Source organism: Camelina sativa, chromosome 1 (assembly GCF_030686135.1).
Source record: "Camelina sativa cultivar CO46 ecotype springtype chromosome 1, ASM3068613v1".
Lineage (NCBI taxonomy): Eukaryota > Viridiplantae > Streptophyta > Magnoliopsida > Brassicales > Brassicaceae > Camelina > Camelina sativa.
The window spans coordinates 4,439,261-4,454,243 of NC_141880.1; the positions used below are offsets into that span (position 1 = coordinate 4,439,261).

At 39.9% G+C, this 14,983-nt stretch overlaps 3 protein-coding genes, 2 long non-coding RNA genes and 2 other non-coding genes across 10 annotated transcripts; 1 reads left to right on the plus strand and 6 right to left on the minus strand.

Annotated features, from left to right (window-relative positions):
- Positions 1-97: 97 nt before the first annotated feature.
- On the minus strand, positions 98-2,624 carry LOC104773678 (cyclin-B1-3-like). Of its 3 annotated transcripts, none has more exons than XM_087491221.1 (7): positions 1,988-2,256; positions 1,750-1,895; positions 1,412-1,648; positions 1,222-1,323; positions 541-1,127; positions 308-456; positions 98-248 (listed from the first exon to the last, which is right to left on the minus strand). In XM_087491221.1, exons 1-6 carry the CDS (start codon positions 2,025-2,027, stop codon positions 312-314), a joined length of 1,257 nt encoding a protein of 418 aa, XP_087347347.1. In that variant the 5' UTR covers positions 2,028-2,256; the 3' UTR covers positions 98-248; positions 308-311. The 3 variants fall into 3 exon arrangements, with proteins under 3 accessions (XP_087347347.1, XP_087347373.1, XP_010496655.1); XM_087491247.1 differs by having other exon boundaries at positions 98-240; positions 299-456; positions 1,988-2,148; XM_010498353.3 differs by having other exon boundaries at positions 98-456; positions 1,988-2,624.
- Positions 2,625-2,758: 134 nt separating this feature from the next.
- On the minus strand, positions 2,759-3,743 carry LOC147949535 (uncharacterized). Its single transcript, XR_015584426.1, has 2 exons — positions 3,612-3,743; positions 2,759-3,467 (listed from the first exon to the last, which is right to left on the minus strand). It is a non-coding gene; the product is annotated as an uncharacterized LOC147949535 (long non-coding RNA).
- Positions 3,744-4,241: 498 nt separating this feature from the next.
- LOC147949536 (uncharacterized) lies at positions 4,242-6,913 on the minus strand. The gene is made up of 2 exons (XR_015584402.1): positions 4,608-6,913; positions 4,242-4,503 (listed from the first exon to the last, which is right to left on the minus strand). It is a non-coding gene; the product is annotated as an uncharacterized LOC147949536 (long non-coding RNA).
- LOC147949537 (small nucleolar RNA Z266) lies at positions 6,543-6,628 on the minus strand. Its single transcript, XR_015565594.1, has one exon. It is a non-coding gene; the product is annotated as a small nucleolar RNA Z266 (small nucleolar RNA).
- LOC147949538 (small nucleolar RNA Z266) lies at positions 6,669-6,769 on the minus strand. The gene has a single exon (XR_015565591.1). It is a non-coding gene; the product is annotated as a small nucleolar RNA Z266 (small nucleolar RNA).
- A 1,400-nt stretch (positions 6,914-8,313) lies between the features above and the next one.
- On the minus strand, positions 8,314-10,201 carry LOC104773761 (vacuolar protein sorting-associated protein 55 homolog). Of its 2 annotated transcripts, none has more exons than XM_010498499.3 (4): positions 10,011-10,201; positions 9,577-9,628; positions 8,836-8,960; positions 8,314-8,751 (listed from the first exon to the last, which is right to left on the minus strand). In XM_010498499.3, the coding sequence occupies exons 2-4, from the start codon at positions 9,607-9,609 to the stop codon at positions 8,568-8,570; spliced, it is 342 nt and encodes a 113-aa protein (XP_010496801.1). In that variant the 5' UTR covers positions 9,610-9,628; positions 10,011-10,201; the 3' UTR covers positions 8,314-8,567. The 2 variants fall into 2 exon arrangements, with proteins under 2 accessions (XP_010496801.1, XP_010496746.1); XM_010498444.3 differs by having other exon boundaries at positions 9,731-10,197.
- A 1,950-nt stretch (positions 10,202-12,151) lies between these two features.
- LOC147949539 (uncharacterized) lies at positions 12,152-14,896 on the plus strand. The gene is made up of 2 exons (XM_087463739.1): positions 12,152-12,286; positions 12,596-14,896. Exons 1-2 carry the CDS (start codon positions 12,281-12,283, stop codon positions 14,894-14,896), a joined length of 2,307 nt encoding a protein of 768 aa, XP_087319865.1. The 5' UTR covers positions 12,152-12,280.
- Positions 14,897-14,983: the final 87 nt, after the last annotated feature.

Genomic DNA, 14,983 nt, shown 5'->3' on the forward strand with positions numbered 1-14,983 from the left:
TCTTGAGCAATTTTAACATTGATCGTGCTTGGTCTCATGATGAGCAATTTTTTTTTAGCATGTCAGTTAAGAAAATGTTGGAATAAGGACCAAAATATAGAAGAGAAGAAGAATTCATTAATACTACTTTTGAATTCATACAGAAACATTATTTCTTGGCAAGAATCATAAACCTTTACATATGGTAAGAAGGTAATAGAGAAACTAAAGATGCAGAGTTTGCAAGACGGAGACTTCTTCATTCAAGACTTGTTTAAGGATCAGACGACAAAAGAGACATATGGTCTCATGATGAGCAATTCAAGACTTGTTTAAGGATCAGACGACAAAAGAGACTTGGCTGGTGAAATCAAAGCAACAGCACCTCTTCCAAGTTTTGAATACTTCTTAAACACACCTTGTAGTCTGCTCTCCTCAACACTCGAGTGAATGAAAGCTAAAAGCTTTGAGCAATCCCTGGTAACACATACACATATAGAGATATTAGTATGCAAAACATAATGAATCACAAAGTTGTTTGTAAGAAAGACGAAGACTAACATGAGCTGAGATTCAGAGTAGCCTGTGTGGAACTTCAATGTATCAGTCCAAGCAGGAGTCTTGTTCAAGGTGCATCTGGCTGTGTAGACAGCTGACGCAGCAAGCATGGAAGGACAGAACATCAAACTGTCGTAGTGCATCAAACCCAACTCAGCAAGAAAATGAGCCATGCTCTCCAATTTCGGATCAGAACCTGAAGCTTTGATGAACCTCACAAGAAACACATATTGTGTTGGAACTGTCAAGTACCATTCCAGATTCGCCAATATGGTTTTCTCCATCACTAGAATCTGTTTGCTGATGTAGGAGTTATCAGTCACGTATACCAAATCATTAACCTGAGGAGGCCAGATCTCTTCGTACTTGGAAGCAATGAGCAAAGCACTGATACCTACAAGCTGTAACTCTCTTCTAGGCACAGGTTTCAGAGACAGGAAACGATCAATGATGTTGACAGTGAGGTAGAGAGTCTCAGGGGAGAGATCAAACTTGACGTGAACTTCTACAAGCCAATCTATAAGGATAGTTCTCATCTTCTCATTAATCTCAGGTTGTGTATGCATATACATCTGAGGTTTGCTCTCATTCTGCAACCAAAGAACAAAACAACATGCTTAATTAAAGAACCATTCAATTAACATATCCATAAGCATTATCAAAAGAGGGTTTCACTATAAGTACCTCAACTTCTTTGTAGAAAGTGTATATATCCTCAACATATTCCACAGCAGCAAGATCATTATCTTTGTCGACAGAATCGATATCCAAAGTTTTAGAAGCAGCCTAAGTGTGTGTATACAAATCAATCAGAACATTGCACAATATATGATTTCAGTATGTCAAAACCAAAGAATTAATCAAAGAAACTAACCTTGCTACGAGCATCGAGAACCGAAGAGTATGTAACTTTCTTATGAGACAACACAGTCGCATCACTTTTCTTATTCTCTTTAGCTTTTGCAACCTCGTTTGTATCAGGACTAATCACAATGACTTCAATAGGTTTTGATGGCTCCCGCTTATCACCGCCTCTTGCTTTCTTTTGAACCGCTCTTACAACTTCTTGTTTCTTGGTAACAACAACTTTAGATCCATCAAGAACTGGATCCTGCAAAGGAGAGAGAATAGGAAAAAAAAGTAAAGAGTCAAGAATCATATAACAAGCTCTGAGTCACAAGAGCATCTGATAAGGAAGAATAAAAAAGAGACCTTTTTATTAGCGGCGGCGGCGGCGTTTTCTAGCAACTGAGCACGAAAGTTGCGAGTCATGGGACGATTGATCTTTCCTCCATCAACACCGGGAAGAGAATCGATGTTTCCTATGTCACCAAGAGCACGGCGGTTCTTGGGTTCACCTGAAATTTTCACATAAAGCAACCGAATCAACAACGGAATTGGTCAATTAGGACCAAAAGAAAAAGAACAAAGATTGATCGGCGAAACAAACCTCTAACGGGTTGAGGACGAAGAACAGGTCTAGTCGCCATGATCTTTTTTTCTCTGTCGGTGTTTTTCAAGACTCTGTTTTTTCTTTATTGTATGAAGCTTTAGAGAGAATCTGAGAGTATATGAGAAGAGGGATGAGAGAGATTGATTAAAGGGGAAGAGATGAGAGGAGCGGAGCCATTAAAGCATAATTTGGCAACGGTCAAATGTTTAGCGGGATTAGATTTCTAGCCGTTGGATGATGAACTTCTAATCTAACGGTGGATGAGTGCGTTTTGTATATTTGTCTTTCTTTTTAACCCGTTCCAGGCGTTCTCTCTCTCCCAAGTTACCGTTGGACTGTAACGAAAAATTCACACTTTTTTTAAATGACCTGTGGGAGTTTTAATTACAGGTTTATTTCTTTCCATATAATGACAAGGTTTGGAGTTTTAATTTGGTCGGATTATATGAAGATTCTATTCTATAACTGTTCTATCCATACTCTCAGAATTAGGTCTTTTTACCTAAGGAAAATAACATATTTACTCTTACCGTCTCTATCATTTTTTTCTGTTTTTTCTCTCGACCACAACGGTGCTTCTCTGAATTTTTTTTATTTGTTTTGTTCATACGGTGACACAATCTGATTTTCCGGCGATAATTCTTAATTTTTAATAAAGAAAACTAAATCCTAATAGGATAACATCTAATGAACCCAAGGGTGCCAATTCAAACTTCCAATTCATTTTCACATCTAAACCAAATTAGAAAATTAAAGCATATGAAAGACTTTGCGCGTAAATCGTCAATAAAGTAAGAATGAGCAAGTTCATAAAGCAAAAGCAACCAAGTTTGCAATACCAAAAGGAAAAATACAAAATCAATCATCAATCAAGTTCGCAATGATAAAAAGACAAATCCAAAATCAAGAACAACAAGCAATAACACGAGAACATATCACTCGTTAGCGGCATCATCGGCGCCTCCATCAGCAGCCTCCAGGAATGACGCCAGATCAGCGACAGGAAGCGGAGGCACCACAACTCCATCCACCTTCGCCTGAAACTCCTCCTGGCTAGCTGCGAGGCGTGACATCCTACCCTCGGGAATTGAGACGCCCCTGTTAATCAACTTCTGAAGACACAGCCTAGTCCCGTTCACTTGACTAAGAACGAGCAAGTGGGGCTGTCTCTCGCGCGTCGCAAACACGTGCGTCCTCAAACGGTCAATACGCTCCTGATGCATCCCCATCACGAAACAGGCTTTGCGTGCTCCTGCTCCCCGTGCTCATCCCGCGCTTTCCTAAGTTGTTCCGACTCGGAAGTGAGCTTTTGCTAGGACTGCTTTAGAGAAGCCGTCAGCTCCTTGACAAGCGAAGCATTCTCTTTGCTCGATTGCTCAGTCTGAACCAACGCCTCTCGAACAAGCGCGGTCTCCCTCCTAGCCACACGCACCTTATCTTCATATTCACCAATGCGACGCTTCGTCCTGCTTATTGCCTGAAACATCAAGGAAGACATTTAAGTTACGATTAAGCAAAATACAAATCGACGCCACTGAAGCTAGGCGTAGAACTCGTCAGTAGATTCTAACCAAAAAGAGCAGAAATACAAATCGACGCCATTGAAGGAGCAAACTCTAACCTGAATCTGCCAAACAAACTTAATTGTCTTCTTTGATGTTTCAGGCAATAAGCTGGACGTACCGTCTTACTGGTGAATACGAAGATAAGGTGCGTGCGGCTAGGAGAGTGACCGCGCTTGTTCGGAAGGCGTTGGTTCAGATTGAGCAATCGAGCAAAGAGAATGTGGCGCTTGTGAAGGATTTGACAGCTTCTCTGAAGCAGTCCTAGCGAAAGCTCACTTTCGAGTCGGAGCCACTTAGGAGAGCAAGGGATGAGCGTGGAGAGCATGAGCGCGCAAAGGCTGCTGTCGTGATTAGGACGCATCGGGAGCTTATTAAACATTTAAGGACGCACATGATTTCGACGTGCGAGAGACAGCCCCACTTGCTCGTTCTTAGCCAAGTGACCGGGAATAAGGAGTGTCTTCAGAAGTTGATTAACAGGGCCATCTCAATTCCCGAGGGTAAGATGTCACGCCTCGCAGCTACCCAGGAGGAGTTTCAGGCGAAGGTGGACGGAGTTGTGGTGTCGCCGCTTTCTGATAGTGATCTAGAGCCATTCCTGGAGGCTGCTGATGGAGGCACCGATGATACTGCTAACGAGTGATATGTTCTCGTGTTATTGCTTGTTGTTCTTAATTTTGGATCTCTTTTTATCATAGCGAACTTGATTGCTGATTGCTTTTGTATTTTTCCCTTTGGTATTACAAACTTGGTTGCTTTTGCTTTAAGAGTTTGGTCATTCGTACTTTATTGACGATTTTCACGCCTTCTCCCTCTGATGGACTCCACCAAGCAAGACACTCCACATTAGGTTTGTCTAAATCGTGCTCGAGCGAACAGTACTATTGGTCTCCTAACTCCTTCGAAACTTCACCAAACATATCGTCTCTCGGAGACATGGCGCAAGACCTTGCAAAACCAATTATGCAATCAATCAGTGATGATGGTGCATAACACCTCTCCAATAACGACATGACACTGATATACAACAATGCGAGCCACAAGCTCCACACCTTCAAGCATGTCACTCCACGCCTCGTATCTACGCCTCGTATCAAGCCGCTCCACGCCTTGTATCAAGCCGCTCCACGCCTTGTATCAAGCTCCACATCTTGTATCATGTTGCTCCACGCCTCGTATCGTCGCTCCAGGAATCATATCAAATTGTTCCACGCTTCGTATCATTTCGTTCCATGCCTTGTATCATGTCCCTCCACGCCTCGTATCAAGTCACTCCACACCTGTTTTGCAAGGTCTTGCGACGTGGCTTTAAGATACAGCATTTCAAGCCACAAGCTCCACACCTTGTAACATGTCACTCCAAGCGTTGTATCAAGTCGTTGAATGTCTCGTATCATGCCGCTCCACGCTTCGTACCAAGCTCCATGCCCCGTATCAAGTAGCTCCACGCTTCAAATCAAGTCGCTCCACGCTTTGTATCAAATCTCTCCACGCCTCCTATCAAGCTACACACATTGTATCATGTCGTTCTACGCCTCGTATCATGTCGCTTCACACCTCGTATCAAGCCGTTCTACGCCTCGTATCAAGCCGCTCCACGATTTCAGTTCGTATCAAGTTGTTGCACCCCTCATATCAAGTCGCTCTACGCCTCATATCAAACGCTCTACGCCTCGTATCAAGCGCTCCACACCTCTTATTAAGCGCTCTACACGCATACTCATTACAATCTCAATAAATCCAAGGCTCCGACAAAAACAGACGAACGAGACGAGGGGACAACGTTAGGCGCCAAGACCATCACACCTTCAGATTCTTCGCGCCACGGCTCCATCGCGCCGAGACCATCACGCCTTCGGACTCTGCGCACCACCTTTTTGTCACGCCAAAGCCTTAGATGTTTCACAAGCCTCCAAATCAACAACCCATCACGCCAAGATCCACGCGTCACGACCAACCGAGCCTGACATTAACATTTGTGCCACAAACCAGTATACCAGGATGACTACAGCCACAGAATTGTTTGGTGCGGCGCCTAACGACCACGAGATTGTTCGGGTGGCGCCTACTACCGGGATTGTTCGTTGCGACGCCAACGACCACGAGATTGTTCGATGTGGCGCCTAACAACTGCATATTGTTCGATGCGGCGCCTAATGGTTGTAGATTGTTCGGTGCGGCGCCTAACGGCCACAGATTGTTAGGTGCGGCGCCTAACGGCCACAGATTGTTAGGTGCGGCGCGGCCGCAGATTGTTTGGTGCAGCACCTAACAGCCGCAGATTATTCAGTGCTGCGCCTAATGACGCAGGAAAAGCCACAGGATTGTACGGTACTGGCGCCTAACAAACGCAGGATTGTTTGGTGCGGCGCCTTACGGCCGCAGATTGTTCGGTGGTGCGGCGCCTTACGGCCGCAGATTGTTCGGTGCTGCGGCGCCTAACGGCCGCAAATTGTTCGGTGTTGCGGCGCCTAACGGCCGCAGATTGTTCGGTGCTGCAGCGCCTAACGGTCGCAGATTGTTTGGTGCTGCAGCGCCTAACGGCCGCAGATTGTTCGGTGCGGAGCCTAACGGCCGCAGATTGTTCCGTACGGTGCCTACGGCCACGGGATTGGCTGGTGCGGCGCCTACGACCACGGGATTGTCTGGAGCAGCGCTACAGCCATGGGATTGTCTGGTGCGGTGCCTACGGCTGTGAAATTGTTTGAGGGAATGTCCAGTGCGGCACTTACGGCACCTTTGACAGAGGGATTGTTTGTTACGGCAGCGGGAATGTTTGGTACGGCGCCTTTGACAGCGGGGTCGTTTGCGCAACTCCTTTGCTATTACTTCTAGGGCCCTGTGTTTTTCAATGGCGTAATCCGAATATCAGATAAGAAAAATAGTTATGTAACAAAAAGTTTTCGATCAAATCTCATCGTTATAAACAATGTCCTTAACCAAATAGTACTCAAAAGTCTTTCATGGATAATTTTGGAGAATCGGGAGAGATGTCAGATAAAAATTGCCAAATAGAGTTTTTGAGCTCATGATGAAACCATTCGCACATCTAATTGAATCCTCATTCATCATCATAAAACCATTCCTCCTCCCAAAAAAAAAAAAAAAAACAAATCGGCGAGGTCAGATAAAATGCCAAATAAAAGTTTTGAGCTCAAAATGGAGATACTAATCTCCATTCGCACATCTAATTGAATCATCATCCTTCGCCGTGTTTTTTTTCAAAAAAAAAATCAAAGAAAAAAACAAGTTCTATTTAAAAAGACAAGGAGCGATCGGAAAACAATTCGTCAAGAGACAATGGAGATGTATATAAAAGAGAGACTTAACAACAATCCTAGAAGACGACGGCTAAGTCACTGAATAGCTTCACGAAGATATATATATATACATATGAACTAGGGTTGAGCTCCGTGAAATTACGTTCTACCCTTATGAGGCTTATTGTTGTTAGTCCATGGGCTTATCTGAAGGGCCTTCGGACGTATATTAACTCTTTTCAATTTTAAAATCAATAAATAATAATTCAACTCTGTTATTAAAGTCCAGCTTGGTTGCAGAATCAGATTGAGCAAGATCGGTGAAGTTTGTGGCATGGAGTCATAAGCTACTCTGTTTTTAACTTATTCCGGTTTGTTTTTCAATTTTTCAGCTTACTCTGTTTTTGTCTCTGGACTTTTCATTTCAATTATTCATATTCTGAGTTTAAAAAAAAAAAAAAACACCAAAACAAGAAAAAAAGAGGTTCGAAAGGATGAATTCAAGTCTAGGCCCCTGGTGATGCTCACACTGACACATCAAGTCAAAACGTGTGTTGCCTTTGTCCACACTAAACCAGTGGTCGTGTTAGACATTGAGTTAGCACACCTGGGTATACTCTGGTCGGTTACTAGTAAGGATAAGGATTCTAAGTGTAATTTTGGTTATTTTGGTTTTCAGGTGGTTTTGTGGTCCAAAGCTCGCTAATCATGACATAGAAGAGAATAAAGCTCAAAACTAAACTTCAAATATGAAAGAAGGTTTTGAATGTAACAGAGTTTACTGCACGAAGTATCTCTCCCAGTAAAATCAGTATCATTAAGCTTCTTTAAATAAAAAAATAAAAACTCATTAATCGCATCTCTCTACTTCGACATGATGAACTCATGCATCAATCTCATCTAAAAACTGACATGGACAATTAAAAACATGCAAAAACAACCTTCTTTATAAAGTAGCAAACACAAAGTAAATTATTTGACTACAAGTAATCTTGTTCACAAGGAAGATGATACAAGAAACAAGTCAAGAGCATTGCAGATGTAACTACTTAAAAATAATTTCTTTCTTTCCTTTTGCCTCGTTGATTGATTCGTAGTTGCAAATAAACTGGGAACTTAGGAACAGAACAAAAGCCGTTTAACTGAGATATCCACCTTCTCCAACATCGTAAGCTGTTTGGCCGCAATATGTCTCAGTCCATTTAGATCCGCGGGAATCGAAAACCATTGTGGCTTTCTTCTCTACGTCAATGAAGAAGCTCCCAAACCATAGCGACTTTCTTCTGTTACTGTTACTATCGTTTTATAATTTTCTATATCACGAATCCAATCCTAATTAGCGAGGGTCTTCTTGAAGAATCCAGACTGTTGCGATTGAGAGGTGTGACAGACCATCTCAACATATTAGGGATTTACTCTCGTTTCTTGATATGCAAGTACCAAATCTACTTTTTGCTTCCTTAATTGTTCATGTGCATGAAAGTAAGACTGCAGCAGATTTAAAAACCAAAACTTATAATCCTGCAACGAAAAACTGTTCCCTGAACATGTGAAACCACATATTTTGGCACTTGTTTCCAGAAAACATACACAATGATGAATACAACTTTTTACACAGACACTGATTGATACAAAGCTTTACAAAAGAGTGAGAAGAACACAACTTTCCTAACCACTTTTTTTTTTTCTCGGGTTCATAATAACTCATACGAATCCAATTAGTAAATCACGAGCAACAAGACTCTCTGTTACCTACCAGTCATCATCAAGACTAGCCCGGTGAAAACACATGACAGTGCAAATGAATATGAAGAACGATGTGAATTCTATGAGCATTGCACCGGTCTCGATCATATGTGCGTGCCTTAGGATGATTGGGATAGCCAGGCTCCCCACTGTCGATGCTCCCGTCAAGAACTTAGCTGCATCTATCCACCTGCGTTTAAACGACGAGCAAATTTGGTAATCGATGTTTCATCATGTAAGTCGAAGTAGCAGTAAAGTCTCTTTAGTAACTAACCCTCCACCGTCCCGACTAGTAAGAAATTGGGTTGAGCCTCCTCCAAAAAACATACAAGGCATAGGCACCACTACATACATGAGTGCTGATAGCATTGGCCACCAATTACCATATATCGCACATGCCTAACCATGATAAACAAATAGTTAGCGCTAAATTTCTCAGATGACTATACCATGTGTTACTTACTGCATGGTACGATCAGGTACAACAAGGGAATAACAAAAATATGAAAAACTGATCAGATACGTAAATCTGGTGATCCCTTCTCTTCTTCTAATCGAATTGCAACAAAAAACAAACTAGACCTATATACGGACATCATGATAGAAGTTGACGATAGAAGATGCTTGAGTTTAGAGAAGTTGTTCAGAAAGTAAGTCGTTTAGTCAGTTAGACACTGAGTTAGCACCTGCATCGGCTAAGGAAAAGGAACCCAGCTTAGCATATAGTCATATACTAAGGTCGGTTAGTGTGGGAATGTGATAAGGATAAGAATTCGAAGTGTAATAATTGACATACAAGAGAGTGAAGCTCAAAACTTCAAATATGCAACAAGGATTGAATGTAAAAGATTTTTACTTGAGAAAGTATCTAGCCCAAGCATAAAATAGGCCAAGACTCACAACTCTGTTTGGTAGACCAACCAGGATACAAAAGGAGACCAGTATACTAAGCTCACAACCTAACAGCAGAACTTCAAGAGCTATAAGATAAGCAGACTGCTATATAGAAACGTACCAGGATCTGTAGGAGGATACTAGATGAAAACATGAAAGCAAGTCCAGCAAGTCTGTGAAACCACGAAATTATAAATCTGTAAGATCACGAGAACTCATACACTCGGATATAACAAGTCAAAGTAATCAAAAGAGCTTCAAGTCTTAAAACTTACACTGTACCAAAAACAGCAAATTTGAGCATTCCAGGAGCAATCCACATATGAAAATTGAAAAAAGAAAGAAGCAAAGAATGAGTGAGCTTGAACGTTTCAAAAAACCCTAGCTCACAAAATTAACAAATCATGGAGCAACTCAAACGAACCGAAATCTGAGTAATTCAAGACTCAAATCTAAAACGTACGGGAGAATATGAACATGGAACAAATCGAATTGAATCTGATTCGATTCCATCGGGAAATGATACTAATATGAAAGAGAGGTGATTAGATTTACCTTCGATGGTCATTGTCATGTCGGCGAATGGAAAAAAGTTTTGATTACCGGAGATCGAGTCTTGGTTGATCGCCGGTGACTATTAAAGAGAAGGCGATGATTTCGTTGTCGCCCTTTGAGAGAGAGAGAGAGAGAGAAGCAAAGCAAAGGAGTCGCGATTTGGGAGCAAAATCAAAAATCATTGTCTGACCGGCCAATATTGGTTTTCTCTCTCTCGTAATCGATTTAATCCTTTTGGTTTTGCTGGTTTGATTTGGTTATTATTGGGTTTCAGAATTGTGATTTTGATATTAGTTTACTCCAAATAAAATTATTAAAAAAGTAAGTGAAGTGACATCATTGTTTTATTTTAATTTTTTAAAAATACGATCAAAATTACCGAGAAAAAATAACTCATTCATATATAAGAAGAATGTTTTTATAACTGAAGATTTTGAACCAGTTCATACCAATCATTCATCAAAATATATGAAATGCTGAATAGTTTTTTTTTTTTTGTAATTCTTGAAACAACAATTAATTAGTCGAGTTGATTCGTTTCCATAAAATTAGTTAGTGTATATGTGAATCCAATATTATCATGTTATCATTTGCTTAGTGCGTTCATGTCTGGTGGATGATTCAAAAGTTTTCATTATGATGCCATTGTGATTTAACTTTACGAACTTTTCTGTAATGTTAAACCCCAAATTCTAAACCTTAGTTTAATAATAAGAGAAGGTGTTACCTTATTCTTCCTCAAGCAACGTGTGTTATTTGAGTTTTGCTCCCAATAAGTAAGGTGTTATTTAAATTTGGCTCTTCCGTTTTGGAGAAAGTCTTTCTGAGTAAGCTGTAATAGCATAGTCCATTAATTTGACAATGAAAAAAAAATAGCATAGACTGTCCAATTATTTTACAAGGTGAGATGACATAATTGCAACAACTAGTTGAGAGAGTTTGAGACATGGAGGAGGCCGACATGTTCCTAACTATTCAACACCTACTTGTGATACTTCTTTGCTCTGTTGCCCACTTGTCTCTGCACACGAGGGTGGTTTTTTTTTCACAATTTGGACGTTTAATCGCAATTACTTCAAATTAGTATTATTTTATTTGTCCAAGTAAACAAAATGGTTAAATCTTTGAATATTTTTACTGATGATTAAAACATTATGTAGACACTAATTTACTAATCAAATTTATCTAATACCATATCAATCCGTGAGTTGAAGTCAGAGTTCAAATCAATTCCTACCAACTATATATGGACCTCTACTATTAAGTATTAAATCTTAATTTGACTATAGTAAACATATTAACTTACAAAATTTACTCAATTCTATATAAGCCTAGATAACCTAGTAGTTATAATTGTTTTTAACAGGAAAAACAATATTATTCTTACCAGCGGATCAGGTTTGATCCCATCTACCACAAAAACTGTTTACTTTTTTTTTTTTCTTGAGGTCAAAAATCAGTTTTTTTATATTTTTTTACTAATATTCTTTCGAAGTCAACTACAGGTGAGTAATTGAGCAAATTATAGACATGTCAATAATTCCATCTCCATCATCTATCTGACTGCAAGAGAACTAGAGAAATAAGAGTTTTTTTTTTTTTTTTTTTGACACATAGAGATTGATTCATATAAATCTAGTCCATGAAAAAAAAAAAATCTCCTAAATGGTTGGATATAGATTCTCATTTTTATTTCTATGAAATATACATTCATATATTCTTTTCACATATCTTGGGTTATTTATTTTTCCTTTTTCTTTTTTCCTTTTGGCAAAATAATTACTATTGTCTATTTTGTCATGTTGTATTAAAAAAAATAAAAAAATAAAAGGAAATTATCATCCAGCCGGAGTAAACATCTCAAAACTCCCTCTTAGAGTAAAACAAATCTCTTATCTCGCTTTCTATTCTTCATACCCTCACCTTTTCTAATAAGAGGTGGTGAGACCATTTTAGCCTTACAATTTAATTGATTTAGATTAAATTTTTTTGAAAAAAAAATTAACCCATCTCTCTTTCGACCCGAGAGAAACCCGACGTGTAAGTTCTCATTCCAGCCGCCGGCGATTCTTCCGACGTCGGAGCTCCCACTGTTGTCGTTATTAACCAAATCGAGTTGAATCAAGTTGTTCGTCGGAGCTCTCTTTCAACCCGAGAAACCCGACCTGGTTACTCACCTCTCAACCCAGCCGCCGGCTATTCTTCCGTCGTCGGAGCTCCTACTGCTGTCGTTCTTCACCAACTCGACTTGAATCAAGTTGTTCTTCAAAATGCAGGTGCGTTGCTTCTCATTAGAGTAGCTTTTTGTTGAAATTGTTTTTGATTTGTAAATTCAGAAATTCAATTGGATTTAGATCGAAGAAAGCTTAGCACATTGGGTGTTTTACAAAGGTTTATTGGTCGATTGAGCTATCTATTAGATAAGAAATGGATTTGGCTTTCGATTAGAACTCGTTTACCATTCGAGTCGATTTTGATAGGATTGAGAGAATGTGGTGAAACTGGTAATACTGGTATATTTAGTAAAACTAGTAAAACTAGTAGTAATACTAATTATGATTTTTTTATATTGGTTGGTTTGGCAGGATACAATATGCGAGAACGTCAGCCTACATTTTAAATTTGAAGGACGCATGTATAGTATAATGTTCAAGAGGAATATAACATTGTTGATGTTAAAAGCAAGGATACAAAGGAAGATTGGGTTTGTTGAAAGTAACGTTCAGTTGCAGCTGAGCTACAAGCCACTACTGGTAGAAACAGTTGAGCATTGTGAGCTTAATGATGATGAGGATGTTAATGTTTATCTAGACTATGTTAATTATGAGAAGCGAAGATGTATGTTGTTTGTGAATGTCATCCCTTCTAAGCCTCAGCCTGAGCAAGTTCCCATAGCGCCCACAGTGCCCACAATGCCCATAGTGGACCAAAGTTCTGTCGGTATGAACTTTGAAAACCAACATGCGAAGGATGGTGAAATCGGACCTAACGCCATTGTTGTCTACGTAGGCAAAGAAAAGGCTGTAGAGGGTGAAGCTGAATCACGTGATGAAGGTGATGAATATACTGAGCCACGCCCTGTTGTAGAACCGGGTAAGTATATTGAACCATGGGATGACGGTTTGGATCTGACTAAACTTCAAGAATTTCCAAACAAGAAGGCATTGCAAGATGTGGTGGATAGAGCTTCATTCGCTAACTGTTTTAGTTTTGAAATAGTAAAGTCGGACAAGGTGCGTTATGTGGTCAAATGTCCTAAAGAAGGATGTAACTGGGGTTTACGAGGTGGTAGGATTCGAGATACAAATATTTTCTCGATTAGAAGGCACAACAAGATGCATACATGCTCTCGGGCTAGTCAAAGTTCAAGCAACAGTAAGAGACAAGGCACTCCAAAATTAGTTGCTTCTCTTTTACATGGTGATTATCCAGGGCAAATGGAAACTCCACCTCCAAAAATTATCATGGATCTTGTCAAGACAAAATTAGGTGTTGATATATCATATTCCACGGCGTTGAGAGGGAAAAATCAAGCTGTTACTGATTTGAAAGGTAGCCCAGAAGAAAGCTACAAGATGCTGCGATGTTATCTGCACATGTTAGAGAAGGTTAATCATGGTACAAGATCATATGTGCATTGCAATGAGAATAATAAATTCATGTACTTGTTCATAGCTTTGGGAGCTAGCATTGAAGGATTTAAAGTCATGAGGAAAGTTATAACTCTGGATGCAACTTTTCTAAAGAACGGATATAAGGGTGTTCTTGTTTTTGCGTCGGCTCAAGATCCTAACCGTCACCATTATCCCTTGGCGTTTGGTGTTCTTGATGGTGAGAATGATGCAAGTTGGAATTGGTTTTTGGAGATGTTGAAAACCGTTGTTGGGGATTCTTCTGAAATAGTATTTATGACTGACAGAAATACAAGTCTCATTACTGCCATAGCTAATGTGTATCCTCTAGCTCATCATGGTTTTTGTATATGGCATTTATCCCAAAATGTGAAAGGTTATGCTCGTAACGTCAACAAAGACGTTGTTGCATGGAGATTCATGGAGTGTAGTAGGTTTTACACAGTGGCTGAGTTCAACATTGCTTACGCTTCTTTTACGACAAGATATCCTTCTGCTGCCAAGTATCTTGAAGAATCTACCCAGAAAGAAAGATGGGCAAGATGTGTTTTTCCAGGAGATAGATACAACCTAGACACAAGCAATTGTGTTGAATTGTTGAACAGCGTATTTAAAGATGCAAGGAGGTACTCCTTGATACCCATGCTTGATGCAATACTTAAAAAATTCTCTGAATGGTTTAATGAACATCGGAAAGATGTTGTGTCTGGATCAGTCGCAAATAAATTGGTGCCTTTAGTGGAGAACTACTTACATGATTTATGGGCAACTGCTGAGAAACTAAAGGTGATAGAGCTAAATGGTTTCGAACTTGAATACAATGTCATTGACAGTGATGGAAAGCCTTATTTGGTGAAGTTGCGATTGAGAAGTTGCAGTTGCAGGTTTTTCGATATACAAAAGTATCCTTGTGTGCATGCATTGGCGTCTTTCATTACATTCCAAAAATATGGAGGTAAGGATATCGAGTTACATGAGTTGTGTTCTAAGTATTATTGGACGGAGCTGTGGGCAATTGCATATTGCAGGACAATTTATTTAGTACCTGATAAGTCTCGATGGGATGTCCTGGATGAAGTCCAAGATATGCAGATCATGCCTCCGAATCGGAAAATAAAAGGGGGAAGAAAGAAAACAAAAAGGTATGCATCTGCTGGAGAAAAACGACCAAAGACTCGACCTAGGACGCAGAATAAAAGGCGCCGGAGACAAGGACTCCAATGGTTGTTATTTGGAGATAATGTTCATGTTTGATTCACCTTTTCATGTATCAATTGTGTTTTGTTTGAAACTTAATGTAAAAATTGGTTTGAAACTTAATCTGAAACTTAATTTGAAGTC